Source organism: Gracilinanus agilis, chromosome 4 (genome assembly GCF_016433145.1).
Source record: "Gracilinanus agilis isolate LMUSP501 chromosome 4, AgileGrace, whole genome shotgun sequence".
Classification (NCBI taxonomy): Eukaryota; Metazoa; Chordata; class Mammalia; order Didelphimorphia; family Didelphidae; genus Gracilinanus; species Gracilinanus agilis.
In genome coordinates, this window is record NC_058133.1 from 15,916,507 (window position 1) to 15,930,262 (window position 13,756).

At 39.3% G+C, this 13,756-nt stretch overlaps 1 protein-coding gene across 1 annotated transcript in view; it reads right to left on the reverse strand.

Annotated features, from left to right (window-relative positions):
* Positions 1-13,756, reverse strand: part of PATJ (PATJ crumbs cell polarity complex component) — a 332,079-nt gene that overhangs the window by 187,373 nt on the left and 130,950 nt on the right. Inside the window, exons 24-26 of the mRNA XM_044674774.1 lie at positions 12,096-12,273; positions 10,135-10,245; positions 7,904-7,981 (exon numbers count right to left, since the gene is read on the reverse strand). Coding sequence (XP_044530709.1) covers positions 7,904-7,981; positions 10,135-10,245; positions 12,096-12,273 — 367 coding nt within the window. The remainder of the gene's footprint in view (positions 1-7,903; positions 7,982-10,134; positions 10,246-12,095; positions 12,274-13,756) is intronic.

The following is a 13,756-nucleotide window of genomic DNA, read 5'->3' on the forward strand; positions in this document are numbered from 1 at the left end:
TAAATCTGAATTCTGTTGCTGAGAAAATTGGAGAAGAATTTGGAGGGAAAAACAAGTTTAGTGTAGGACCTTACGATAAGTTTCAAAAGAATGTGAGCTGGCCAAAAGTCACTTCACTAAACAAATGGACAGAAAAAGATGGAGATATATTTGATAAACACGATTAAGCAAAGAATTCTTGACCAGACAAGAGATTAGAGATAATAAAAGTAAAAAAGAGACTATTTTGACTGCATTAAATTAAGAAGCTTTTGATCCAGGATAAGAGAGGAAACTTAATTTGCAGGGTGGAAATCTCTGCTTTATATTGTTGAATAAAAATCTGATATCCAAGAAATATAGAGAAATAATATAAATGTGTGACCAAAAGCCATCTTTCAATAAATGAGTGATAAAAAAAAAACAGAAAAAGAAATTATACCATGCAAAAAAAGTGTCTTCCTTTTTGACTGAGAAATATCACTTCTAAACCGGAGAGATCAAAGACAGAAGAAACGGATTCATATGTATAAAAATGTTTATAGTATTTCTTTTAGTAGAATCAAAGAGTAGAGAACTAATTGTACTCACCAACTGGGAAATCTCTGAACAAATTATGCTGTGTGTATGTGTGTACATGGTATCAATGGTAGCTGGGTGGAGAAGTGTTAGAGAGATATATTCAGAAGTGTGTGTGATATAGAAAACCAAAGAGATGAATAAAATTTTCAAAATTAATATGTTTTTTAAAAACCCAGTTTGCCCACTAATACCTCTGAGAGCTTTGGCAACTGACCACTTCTCTGAGCCTCAGGTTTATGTGAAAACTAAAAACTGAGCAGGATTGGTGGACCTCTGACATCTCCACTATCTTTAAAGCTCAGAGCCTCTCTTTGGCCACTGTCAGGTGCAGTGTATATAAACAGAGAGTTTTGCTACTCTCTGAGCCCTTTGATTCTGGAATTCTATGGTTCTGTGATTGGGGAACTAAGCAAAGAAAGGAGCCTTGGACCATGTTGTGATGTCTATGAAACAGTAAGTTGTGAAATATCAAAGAAATCTCACGACCACTAACAAGCTCTCATGATGAAAGTGTAAGATGTACTTGGAAGAAGGCAGGTTTTTGTAGTACGATGTATTTCCTGGCCCCTCTTCACCCTAAACGTGCAGCCCAGAGAATTTCTGACATTCTACCTTTCTGATACTATTTGCCTGTGAAATTCTCTTTCCTTTCATCATATGCCAAGCTCTTTTTAAGTCTTCTTCTTGCCTCCTGCTAGATAATAAAGAATGATGAAATTTAAGGTATCCTGATGAGGGGACATCCCTTAGACCAAGCTAAGCAAATCACCAATCAATGACCATCACCAGATATTTGTCACTTTCCTTTGTGGAATTTCACCCAGATATCTCCTTGGATCAGATCACGATGTATGGAGTGGGAAGGGGCTTTGTAGGCCATATAAGAACAGGGGATCCTAACACAGTGTCCATAAACTTGTTTTCTTAACTCTTACCTTCTAATTTATTACTAATTCCAAGACAAAAGAGCGGTAAGGGCCAGGAAATCAGGGTTAAGTGATCTGCCCAAGAACACAGCTAGGAAGTGTCTGAGGCCATAGACCTGTTTTAAAATATCTTCATAACTCTATTTCAGTATAATTGGTTTCCTTTGTAACTCTGTATATTTATTATGAGTATGTAAAACCATGATTCTGAAAAGGAGTCTATAGGCTTCTCCAGACTGATGGCCAGAAGGATCCAAAATACAAAGATGGTCAATATACCTATTTTTCAAAACAAAAAGTTGAAGCTGGACAAAGTCAAAGGTTACAAAATAATGATATTGATGGTTAGTAGTGTTGTTGGGGATTGTCTGAGCATGTGATTTCACTGGGGCAGGGAATTCTCGGTAAGGAAATTCCATCTATCAATGCAAAAGGGCAATTGTTACCTTACATAAAAGACACAGAAAACATAACAGACTAAATGGCTTTCCCAGGTCCCAATTGTCAGAATATATCAGAACTGAGACTCGACTAGAGTTGACTTCTCTCCCCACTACACTATGTTCTTCTTCATCTTTTTTTTCTCTCTATTCTCATGCTCATTCATCCCTTCCTTTCTCAGCAACTTAGGTTCCAGGCATTTATAAGATGGTGGAAACCTCATCCCTATGATCCTGTACCTCTCCTTAATAAGGATAGTGCAAGAAGTTACCCTAATGGAAGAGGGTATGATCACAAACTCTCTCTTCTCGCTGAGCCTCTGATTGGAAGTTTGAGAGAATGGCTGCTCTTGGAAGTCATTGGAGAGATTACCTGTCCCCTGCCTCCTCCAAAAGGGAAATCCAAACAGGGATATTTATCCCTTGAACATAGCAACAGAGGACTGAGCTCTATTCATGATACAGTTCTCCTACCCACATTTCCATCTTTGAAAGTCTCCCATGCTTTACAAGCAGCAGAAATGCTACTGCCCCCATGAAGGTGATCTTCACCTCCTTGACTTCTCTTGCATGGAGACACTAACACTGACATTAATAATCATTCATCACAAGCTTATTAAACACCTACTTTGCACCAGGAACCCTCCCAGGTATCAGGGATGTAAAGACAAAAGTGAAAAAATTCATAGTCTCAAAAAGAATACATTCTAATGGGCAGGCAACATGAACAGGGGCATGCAAAATATTACAAAACAAATACACAGCAATGGGGGATAGTAGCTGGGTTTGATGGGAGTTTTGAAAGAAATCAAAGACAGCATAAAGTATGCAATTATGTTGTTGTTATTCAGTTATGTCTGACTTTTGTGACCCCATAAACTATAGCAAAACAGGTGCTTTGACGTTCCACTAACTCCTAAAATCTATCCACCTTCATTGCACCAAGGACGCTATTTATCCTTCTCATCTTCAATCTCAACCTCTGCCATCCACTTCTCCATTAACATTAACTTCAATCTTTCCTAACATCAGGGTGTTTTCCAATTAGTTCTCTCTTCTCACTATGTGGTCAAAGGATTTAAGCTTTAGCTTGAGTATTTGACTTTCCAGTGAATGGTCTAAATTAATTTATTTAAGTATTGACTGATTTGATCTCCTTGGTATCTTGGGGACTCTCAAAAGTCTTCTCCAGCACCGCAATTCAAAAACATTGATTCTGTAGCTCTCAACTTTCTTTATAATCCAGCTCTCATGGCTTTACATTGCTATTGGAAAAAGGATAGCTTTGACTATACAGATCTTTGTCAGCAAAGTGACGTGTTTTCTTTTTTGGTATGCTGTCCAGATTTACCTTAGCTGTTCTTTCAAGAAGCAAGTGTTTTAATTTAATGACTTCAGTAGCCATCTGCAGTGATCTTTGAAGCCCAGGAATATAAACTCTGACATATTTTCCACTTCTTCTCCCTCTATTTGTCAAGAAACGATGGGATCAGTAGTTTTGGTGTTAAGCTTCAAGCAAGCTTTTACAATATTCTCTTTCACTCTCATCAAGAGGCTTCTTAACTCTTCACTTTTGTTATATTCATAATATGGGAAGTGATGGATGCTGGAGATTTACTCACTCCCTCTTTATAACACTTTCTGCCATCAGTGTGGAATCATCTGCATATCTTAAATTCTTGGTATTTCTCCCAATGATCTTAAATCTGGCTCTTGATTCATTCACCTGGCATTTTGCATGATATACTCTGCATAAAAGTTAAATAAATAAGGTGACAATATAGAGTCTTGTCACCTTCCTTTTCCAATTGTAAACCAATCAGTTGTTCCATGTTCTATTTTTAACTGTTGCTTTTTGCTGAGTACAGCTTGCTCAGGAGACAGTAAGATGATCTCATATTCCCATTTCTTTGAAGACTTGCCACATTTTGTTGTGATTCATAGTCAAAGTCTTTAGTGTAATCAATAAAGCAGAAATAGGTATTTTTCTGAAATTCTCTTGCTTTCTCCATAATCCAGAGAATGTTGGCAATTTTGGTCTCTAGTTCCTCTGCCTCTTCAAAAATTAGTCTGCTCTTCTGGTAATTCTTGGTTCACATATTGCTGAAGCTTAGCTTGTAGAATCTTAAGCCTAATATTACTGTCATGTACAACAAGTACAATTGTTCAGTAACTTGAATCTTCTTTGGCATTGTTCTCCTTGAGGATTGAAGTGTAAGCTGATCTTTCCCAATCCAGTGGCCACTGTTCAGTTTTCCAAATTTGATGGCATATTGAGGGTAGCACTTTAACAGCACCATCTTTTAGGGTTTTAAATAGCTCAGCTGGAATTCCATTGCCTCCATTAGCCTTATAGCTAGTAATGAATGCCTCCTAAGCCACTTGACTTCATTCTCCAGGATGTCTGGCTCTAGATTAGTAACCACACCATTAAGGCTATCAGTGATGTTAAAATCTTTCTTATATAGTTCTTCTGAATATTCCTGCCACCTTTCTCAATCTTTTCTACTTTGGTAAGGTCACTATCATTATTTTATTTTTATCATGTCTATTTTTCTATGAAACATTTCTTTAATATCTCTAATTTTCATGAAGAGATTTCATCTTTCCCATTCTTCTGTTTTTTATTTCTTTGCATTGCTAAATCTTATCTCTGGAATTCTGCATTCACTTATTTCCTTCTTTCCTCAAAAGTCTCAAGAGATAGTCATTTTGCTTTCTTGTTCTTTTTTCTTTGGAATTGTGATAATTTCTTTTTGTAAAACTATACTGATAATTGTATAAAATATCAAGCCATTCCCCAATTGATAAATGGGCAAGAGACATGAATAGGCAATTTTCAAGTAAAGAAATCAAAAGTATCAATAAGTACATGAGAAAGTGTTCCAAATCTCTAATAATTAGAGAAATGCAAATCAAAACAACTCTGAGGTATCACCTCACACCTAGCAGATTGGCTAAAATGAAAGAACGGGAGAGTAATGAATGTTGGAGGGGATGTGGCCAAATTGGGACATTAATGCATTGCTGGTGGAGCTGTGAACTGATCCAGCCATTCTGGCTGGCAATTTGGAATCATGCTCAAAGGGCTATAAAAGACTGCCTGCCCTTTGATCCAGCCATACCATTGCTGGGTTTGTACCCCAAAGAGATCATAGATAAACAGACTTGTACGAAAATATTTATAGCTGCGCTTTTTGTGGTGGCAACAAATTGGAAAAGGAGGGTATGTCCTTCAATTGGGGAATGGCTGAACAAACTGTGGTATATGCGGGTGATGGAATACTATTGTGCTAAAAGGAATAATAAACTGGAGGAGTTCCAGACGAACTGGAGAGACCTCCGGGAACTGATGCAGAGCGAAAGGAGCAGAGCCAGAAGAACATTGTACACAGAGACTGATATACTGTGGTAAAATCGAATGTAATGGACTTCTGTACCAGCAACAATGCAATGACCCAGGATAATTCTGAGGGATTTATGGTAAAGACGCTGCCCACATTCAGAGGAAGAACTGCAGGAGAGGAAACATATAAGAAAAGCAACTGCTTGAACGCATGGGATGAGGTGGACATGATTGGGGATGTGGACTTGAAATTACCACACCAATGCAACCACCATTTGGAAATAGGTCTTGATCAAGGACACATGACAAAACCAGTGGAAAGGTGCGCCGGCCATGGGTGGGGGGAGTGCGGGGGGTGAAGGGGAAAGTAGGAGCATGAATCATGTAACCATGTTAAAAATGATTATTAATAAATGTTTAAATTTAAAAACAAAAACAAAAACCAAAAAAAACTATACTGATGAGCAGCTAGGTCGCTCACTGTAAAGAGAGCCAGACCTAGAGATGGGAGGTCCCAGATTCAAATCTGACCTCAGCTGGGTGACCGTAGGCAAGTCATTTAACTCTTACTGCCTAACTCTTACCACTCTTCTGCCTAGGAACCAATAATCGATATTAATTTTAAGACAGAGAGTAAGGGCTTACAAAAATTATATCAAGGTCTTGAAACATACGCTTCATCCAATAGGCTGATTTTTACATTTTCTTTGTTCTTGGGAATTCCAAGGAATGTTTTTCTTTGAACAAAAGCTGGTTAATAGACAAAAAAGACAATAATTCTTTTCCTGCGTATACAAACCCCATCATCAATGGGGAGGAGGAAGGAAGTTTGATGGATCACTTCCTACTTAGCTATTTACCAAATAGAGATATCTTGGGATGTTCAAGGGAAGGGCTAAAAATATGAGCCCTAAAACTGTATTTATAGGCCTTTCTGGAGAAGCACTGGAGTCTTTGGTTGTTGAGGGAGCCAATGACCTGTTAATCTATTGCTTATTTGCTAGCCTAATAAATAAACTGATATTCTTACCCCAAAACTGGTCTCTTGAAATATTTTAATCATTACATGGAATGCTTTTTTTGCTGCAGCCTCTTATATAATATTGTGAACCTCTGCCCGTAGTTCTTTAAGCAATCTAGCTACCAGATCTAATCTTTTAAATCTATTCATCATTTCTACTTCATATTCATAAGAGATATTATTTAGGTCCTACTTAATGGTCTGATGGTTTCCCCTACTTTCTTCAATTTAAGTCTGAATATTGCAATTCTTATTTTAACTGACTGAATAGAGTTTCTTCACCTTTGGCTGCAAAGTATATAAACAATCTGGTGTAATTATTCAGATGGTCATTGACTGATAACATTTGAGACTTCTCATATAGGCAATACAGCTAGAAGTTTTCATCAAATATCTTTAAGTCCTATTGTGCGTCATTTATAGACTGGCAAATCTTCTATCTCCAGGTGAATGTAAAGTACTTGAGAGAAGGCACTAAAGCTCTAACTAGGGCAAATTGACTGGACGATGGCTTCAGGGCGGTGAAATTTAGAGGAGTATGACAACCACCGAGTATGGAACCACGGTGAGAGGAGGCACATCTGTAAGGAGACTGTGTGGCAATTTCAGGGGAGTATGAACATGGAGAGGAGACATGAGAAGGGAAACAGCTGGCCACATGTGGCTGGTGTCTTTTTTTCCTCTGGCTTGTTTTTTCAATTTGTTTAATAAATAATTATAAATTAAGATACAGTCTACAGAGAATTTTAATCTTAATAGACCTCAGTTACAAACCTTCAGTAGTGTAGAAATAAATGTGATTTAGTACACAGATGGGAATGAGAGACAGACAGAACAGACAGATTTGGAGCAAGAATGTTTTACACACTTTTTATATGCCAGTCACTGGCATATAAAGCAGACCTTGATCTCCTGGAGCTTACATTCTAATGAGAGAACCCAAACCATAAAGGGGAATTTAGAGAGGGATGAAAGCATTTACAGCCTGTTAGCAGTGTAAAAACCAAATGTATTTAGTAGATAGACAGAGATGGAGAGATAAACAGGGAAATTTGGAGAGAGGATGTTTTTATACACTTACTGTATACAAATCGCCGTACTGCTTGATGGAGATCAACACACTAGTTAACAGGTTAGTAAAACCTTTGCTCACAGACCTTCCATTCAAATTGGGGGAAGATCTCCCATAAAAGGGAGTTCTAAAGAAAAATTTAGGCAAAATAAAGAGGTACCATACAGCCCACTTGTTCCCCTAGGTGCCTCCCACCACACACTCCTGGTGGACATTTGTGTACCCCAGGATCTCTACTTCTTTCAACACATGACGGGTCAACAACAAGGATCATTCCCTTCTCCCCTAAAATGACTATTTCTTATGAAGTCAATTTTGATCTTGTTTTGTGCTCCAGGTACAAGAACTATCAGTGTGGACTGGGAAAGGGTTGGAAGCTTATTAATCCCTCTCTGTCTCCTGAGACCTGTTATGGTGCCAAACACAGAGTAGTCTACCCCATAAATATTTACCATCTGTCCTGAGTCAGTAGATCAAGAGTAAGAGTAGGAAGGAAGAAACGATGACATTTCAGTAAGAAAGGGAGTCAACAATCACCTTTTCTTTCCTATCTTCTTTTTCTTGCTCCTGGGTTTTGGGAGGATGGTTGGTCTTGGAAATCACTGGAGGGATTACCTGTGCCCCCATACCCAGAAGAGAGAAAAAAAAAAAGTCTTAAATTTCATAACAATTATCCAATACTACTACTCTGTGAGACTGATGAGTAATCCTTCTTTGAAATTTATGGGAAATGTTCCCTGATGCAGAAGTGAAGTAATTCAATGGGTTCACTTAAAAACATAACACACAAGAAGGATGATGGTTCAGGATAAATACGACTCAGGAATGCTACGGCTCATTATGGACTATAATAATATTGAGATTGCTTAGATCATTCAGAGGACTATATTTCACAGAAAGACAAATTAGTGTGGCTCCCTGGAGGTGAAGTGGGTGGAGGGAGGCCAGAGAAGGCACAGAGGGTCAAGGATGTTGTTTAGGGTCTGCCTCGAATCTCCTTTTGTGATAAATAACTTCTGGAAGTAGTATCCAGGTCAGAATCAATTGCTGAGATGGTAAAATAAAGGCATTTAATTTGGTAGAACAGTGTTAAAACGCTTCTAAGAAAGACTGCCTTATATAGAAATGATCCTAAATCTCAGAGGGAGCTAAAAGCACGAGATATGAAGGAAGGAAAGAATCACAGAAGGTTGGAAGGAAGAGATCTCAGAAGGAACCTGCACTACAATTCCTTTGACTGCATCTCCACTTGCAGACACACTGTCTCCATTCCCATACTGTTTCTGAAGAATGTTACTTCCTAGGACACCCCCCCCCCTCCCTCCCCCGGCACTTGAAACTCATCCTCAATTGGCTTCTCTGCTACTTCCAGGCATTGCTGCTAGTTCTGCCTTCTGGGGTCAAACTGAACAAGTGAATCTCTTTTCAGGTTAATATTCATAAATGGAACTAGGACAAATCATGTTGATTCTCAGCCTTGCCAACTCAGTCTTTTTGTTCTTCAATGTCAATGTTTATAAACAAATGCTGAAGCCATTCATTTTCTTACTCCTAATAGATTTAAGAAAAAGAAAAAGCTTGAAGGTAAGTCGGATGACTAATTTCTAAGGGCCTTGAGAAAAGTACAAGAGACCAGTAGAAGAAATTGGAGGTATTTCCTATAAGAAGAGAAGACTTAGGGGAGTACTTCAAGTACCTGACAACTGTCACATGAAAGCAGGTTACTTGGACCCAAAGGGAAGAACTAGGAACAAAGGCTGAGAATTGCAAATGGGATAAATTGAGGCTGGATATAAAGAAAATCTTTCTAACAAGGAGAGATGTCCCAAATTGAAATGGGCTGAAATACAGAAAGTTGTTCCTCATTAGACATCCCTCCCAGGCAAGAAGGAAAGGAGGAAACAAGTATTCATAGTTCTTATTAAGTGCCAGTTACTATGTTAAGCATAGAATGGCCAATAGTCCATTATGAAGTGGAAGGGATTCTTGAACCCATGAAGATTTAAACAGACTAAATCTTCGGCACTTCTTAATTCTGAGACTCTCTAATTCTCACCTCTTGGAATCACTGATAATGGATCCACAATATCAGCAGTAGCAGATTGCAGTTAGAATTGCCTTCAGAGGTCATCTACTATAACCGCCTCATTAGTCAGAAGAGGAAACTGAGGCCCATGGAGGTAAAATGACTCCCAGGGTCATAAGGCTAGGAAGTGGCAAAAACTGACATGAGATAAAAAAAATCTAGGGCTACAAGGGACCTCAGAGATCATCTAGTTCAACTCTCTCATCTGACAGATGAGGAAATGGAGGCCCAGCAAGGTTAAGTGATTGTCACGTATGGTAGCAAGTACAAAAGCCAGGAGTGGAAGCAAGGTTCTCCGACTTCGGATCCAGGGCTCTTTTCATTATGATACACTGGAAAGTTACAGACCTTGAAAATCACCAATCATAACCTCTTAGATCTTTGGCAGATCCATCTAGAAGTTATTTAGCTAAGTGTCATATTAAGTGAAATTAGAGTCTGAAGGCATCTTTCTTTTAAATCAATTTCTCTTTGGGAATCATGAATCACAGGATGGCTCTGCTTCAATCAGAACATTAAGCCCCTAAGTCAAAGGCAGAGTAGGGTTAATAACTGCCTTCCTGAAATTCCTGAACTCCTGCAAAGGTGTAAGGAACAAGTCCTGGGTAAGAGACAGCTTAGATCACAGGAAAAGGAGGTATCCCGAAAATGTCTGGAAGAGGTTTCAAGTCCAAGAGCTTACCCTTGGGGTGGATGACAAGCTCTGCACAACAAAAACAACTGGATTTCCTGCATTCTTGATGGCTTCAACAGCTTCCTGGTGAGTTGCATTTTGCAAATCTACACCGGACACCTGAAAAACATAAACAAATGACTGCATTTTCCAGAGGCGATTGGTGCATTTCATGGATGAATACAATAGCTCCTGTGAATGTTCAAGACAAGCGATCTGGGATGTGGAATAAATATAACTATAGCCAATAAAAATATAATTTGTAGAAGTTTATAATGGCATGAAATCATTTTTGAAAGAAATTTCAATATTTTTAAACACTGAAAAACAGATACAACTTATCCGAGGAACATGGCAGCCGGTTAATGAGTCATCATCGTTGTAGGGTAGAAAGGCAACTGGACGGGCTTTGACTGGGTCATCATCATCATAAAGATGCTCAGCTGAAACTGGACAAAAGCTCTCTGTGCACTTTAGCTTTCTCTTGAGTAGAGTAAGAATAGGGAAATGTCACACGGGAGATATGTTGAGTATACAAGCCACTGAATTGGCCTGGGAGACTATTAATATACGGAAACCCCTTTGTGGATTTTCTCTACAATGTATAGTCTTCCTGACTGTAGATCTTGTTCGAAAATTGTATGTAAAAAATGTATTCAATCATCATTGAATAAATCTTTAATATATTCAATATATCTTTAATACCTCTTCAACATATCTATAATATATGAATATCTTTTCAATATTTCTTCAGTGCCTCTTTATCATACAAATATATTGAAGGTATATTAAATATACTGAAGATATGGTCAATATATTCATATATTAACTAGACAGACATATTGAAAATATGTTGAAAATAATCTTCGCTATGGATCCAATGTATGTATATTAATTAAGAACCTTCATATAAAGAAAGTCCCTGGATTTGGAGGGGACCCTAGAGATCTCACTTAACATTAATTTCAACTGGAACCCAAGGAAGTTGAGGCAAGAGCTGGCTGGATTTTGAGTCAGAAGACACAGCACCTACCACCCAAGAGACATGGCAAAAATGACTGCTAATTCATTCATTCATTCATTCATTATTCTTATTCATGAATTTATTCACTAACCTCCTCCTTTGTGCTGGGCATGGAGCTAGAGATAGAAAGTAACAATGAAAATAATTCCTCATTTAATAGATGAGGAAAATGAGGCTCCGAGAGGCACAGTAATTTGCCATGGGGTGGGTGAATGAGAGAAGGGCCCCTTGGAGCCGACCTGTATCTGTAAAATGCTCAGGTGTGGGACTAGCTAGCCCCCAAGGTCCTTGCGCACTCCTAGACCCTGTGAAATCGCCCTTTTCTAATTTAGGAAGCCCAAGAGGGATGGAAAGAAGACATCCGAATGTCAGTTCAAGTGAGGATAGATGAGGGAAAAGTTTTTCTGAGCACACAGAAAGGCAAGGCAGGTTTCCAAGAAGGCGGAGGTCAGAGATGGTAACACCTAATAAATACGATGTGAAGGATGTTTCCAGCGAGGGGTTCACGAGGGATGACGCGCCTCGCTAATCGGCGTGGCCCACTCCCTCAAAGCCCGACATATGTGATGCTCGTCAGAAAAGAACGAAGCCTCGGATTCCCAGGGGCCGATGCCTCAGTCCAGACAAGCACGGGGCTCTCGCTGGCATGTGGGCTTCAAATTTAGAAATTTGTGAAAGACTGTGGGAGAAGCGTGATTCCCACCATCTGTCTCATTTTGTTAAAAAGTCCGTTTCGAATCTGTTTCTTTTTTTCTTTCCTTTTCTTTTTGGTGACACCCATCGGACTTCTCCAACTGTAGCTGTGGTGATGAAACAAGGGTTTTGGGGAAGAGACACACACACACACACACAATCCCTCTTCCAACCCCCCCCAAAACTAGGCATAAACCCCCAAACCTTCCAGTGCAGGAAAGTCAAGACTATTTCAGGGAAATGCTATTTTTACCTCAAGAATTTTATCTCCAGTTTTCAGGGCTTGGGTTTTTCCTGCTGGGCTATCTTCTAAGACTTGCTTGATAAAGATCCCTTTCAGTTCCTCTCCATTCTTCAGGCGTTTGATCACCGTCTGCCCACCCACAATACTGATCCCAAGAGACTCGTGGGCTTCTCGTGCAATCTCCACACTGGAAAAGGACAAGCAAACATTATGCCATTAGCTTTTCCTGGGTTTGGAAGAAGCTCTCTGAATTCAGGGAATGCTGGGCACCCATCGTGTGCAGAGTTCTATAGTGGGAACAGGCACAATCAATATTTAGATCTTCAGGGAACTTCTAGTCTAGCTGTGGCATAAAGAGAAATCACAGACAAGGAAAGTGAGCACTTCTCCATGTTCTGAAAGTTTGCAGAGCTTTTTACATAGGTTGTATCCTTTTTTCTTCTCAGGATCTCTGGGAAGAAGGTGCTAGTGTTTTTTATCCCCATTATAAAGGTGAAGTACTGAGGCTCAAAGGGGATAAGTGGTTTCATAAAGGTCATATATATCAGAGGATCTGTCTGTCTCCCAGGCATTATCCTAATGACTCATTCAAAAGAGGCCTGCCTCTAAAGAACAAGGAAGCGAAAACCCTAATTCCATTCCTAACCCTGGTAAGGTAACAACCAGGAACCATGTTCAGTTCACGTATTGTAGGAATAATGTTAGAATAGAACAGTGATTCCCAAAGTGGGCGCCACCGCCCCCTGGTAGGTGCTGCAGCGATCCAGGGAGGCAGTGATGGCCACAGGTGCATTTATCTTTCCTATTAATTGCTATTAAAATTTTAAAAAAATTAATTTCCAGGGGGCTAAGTAATATTTTTTCTGGAAAGGGGGAGGTAGGCCAAAAAAGTTTGGAAACTACTGGACTAGAGCATGGACAGAGTACGGTGACACTACAAGTGAGCAATCCCATAATACATGAAGATATTGAAGAGATCTGGACTGTATAACATCAGGCAAGAGAAGATTTAAAAAGAAAATAATAGCTGCTTTTAAGAACTGGAAGGGGTGTTTCAGGGAAGGAAGATTAGGCTAAATGGAAGGATAAGAATCACTGCATAGATGGGGCAGTGAAGTGGCTCAGTGGATTAAGAGCCAAGCTGAAGACAAGAGGTCGTGGGTTCAAATTTGGCCTCAGACACTTCCTATTTGTGTAACCCTGCACAAAGCCCTTAATCCCAATTGCCTAGCCCTTACTGCTCTTCTGCCTTGCAACTGATACTATCAATTCTAAGATGGAAGGCAAAGGCTTGAAAAAGCAAAAGAATTATTGTATAGGAAGTTGACTAAGACATGTTCATTAGTCACCTAGTATATTCTAGATATTAGGTTTCAAGATCAAGACACCCAATTCCAGGGACTGTAGTCTAAAAGGTATACGCAAAACCAGGGAACGTTCAAAGAAAGGCACCCAAGATGGTGACCCATCCCCAGATCATGCCATACGTTGATTGGATGAAGGGACTAGATGTTTACCCTGGAGAGGAGATGGCTCAGGTCTGCAAGCATCTAAAGCTTTATTATATGGACAAGAAAGTGGACATGTTCTGTTGGCCCAAGAGAGCAGGGAGTGAAAGGTACAAAGGAGAAAATTTAGATGTTGCTTCCCAACAGCAAAAACAACCAGCA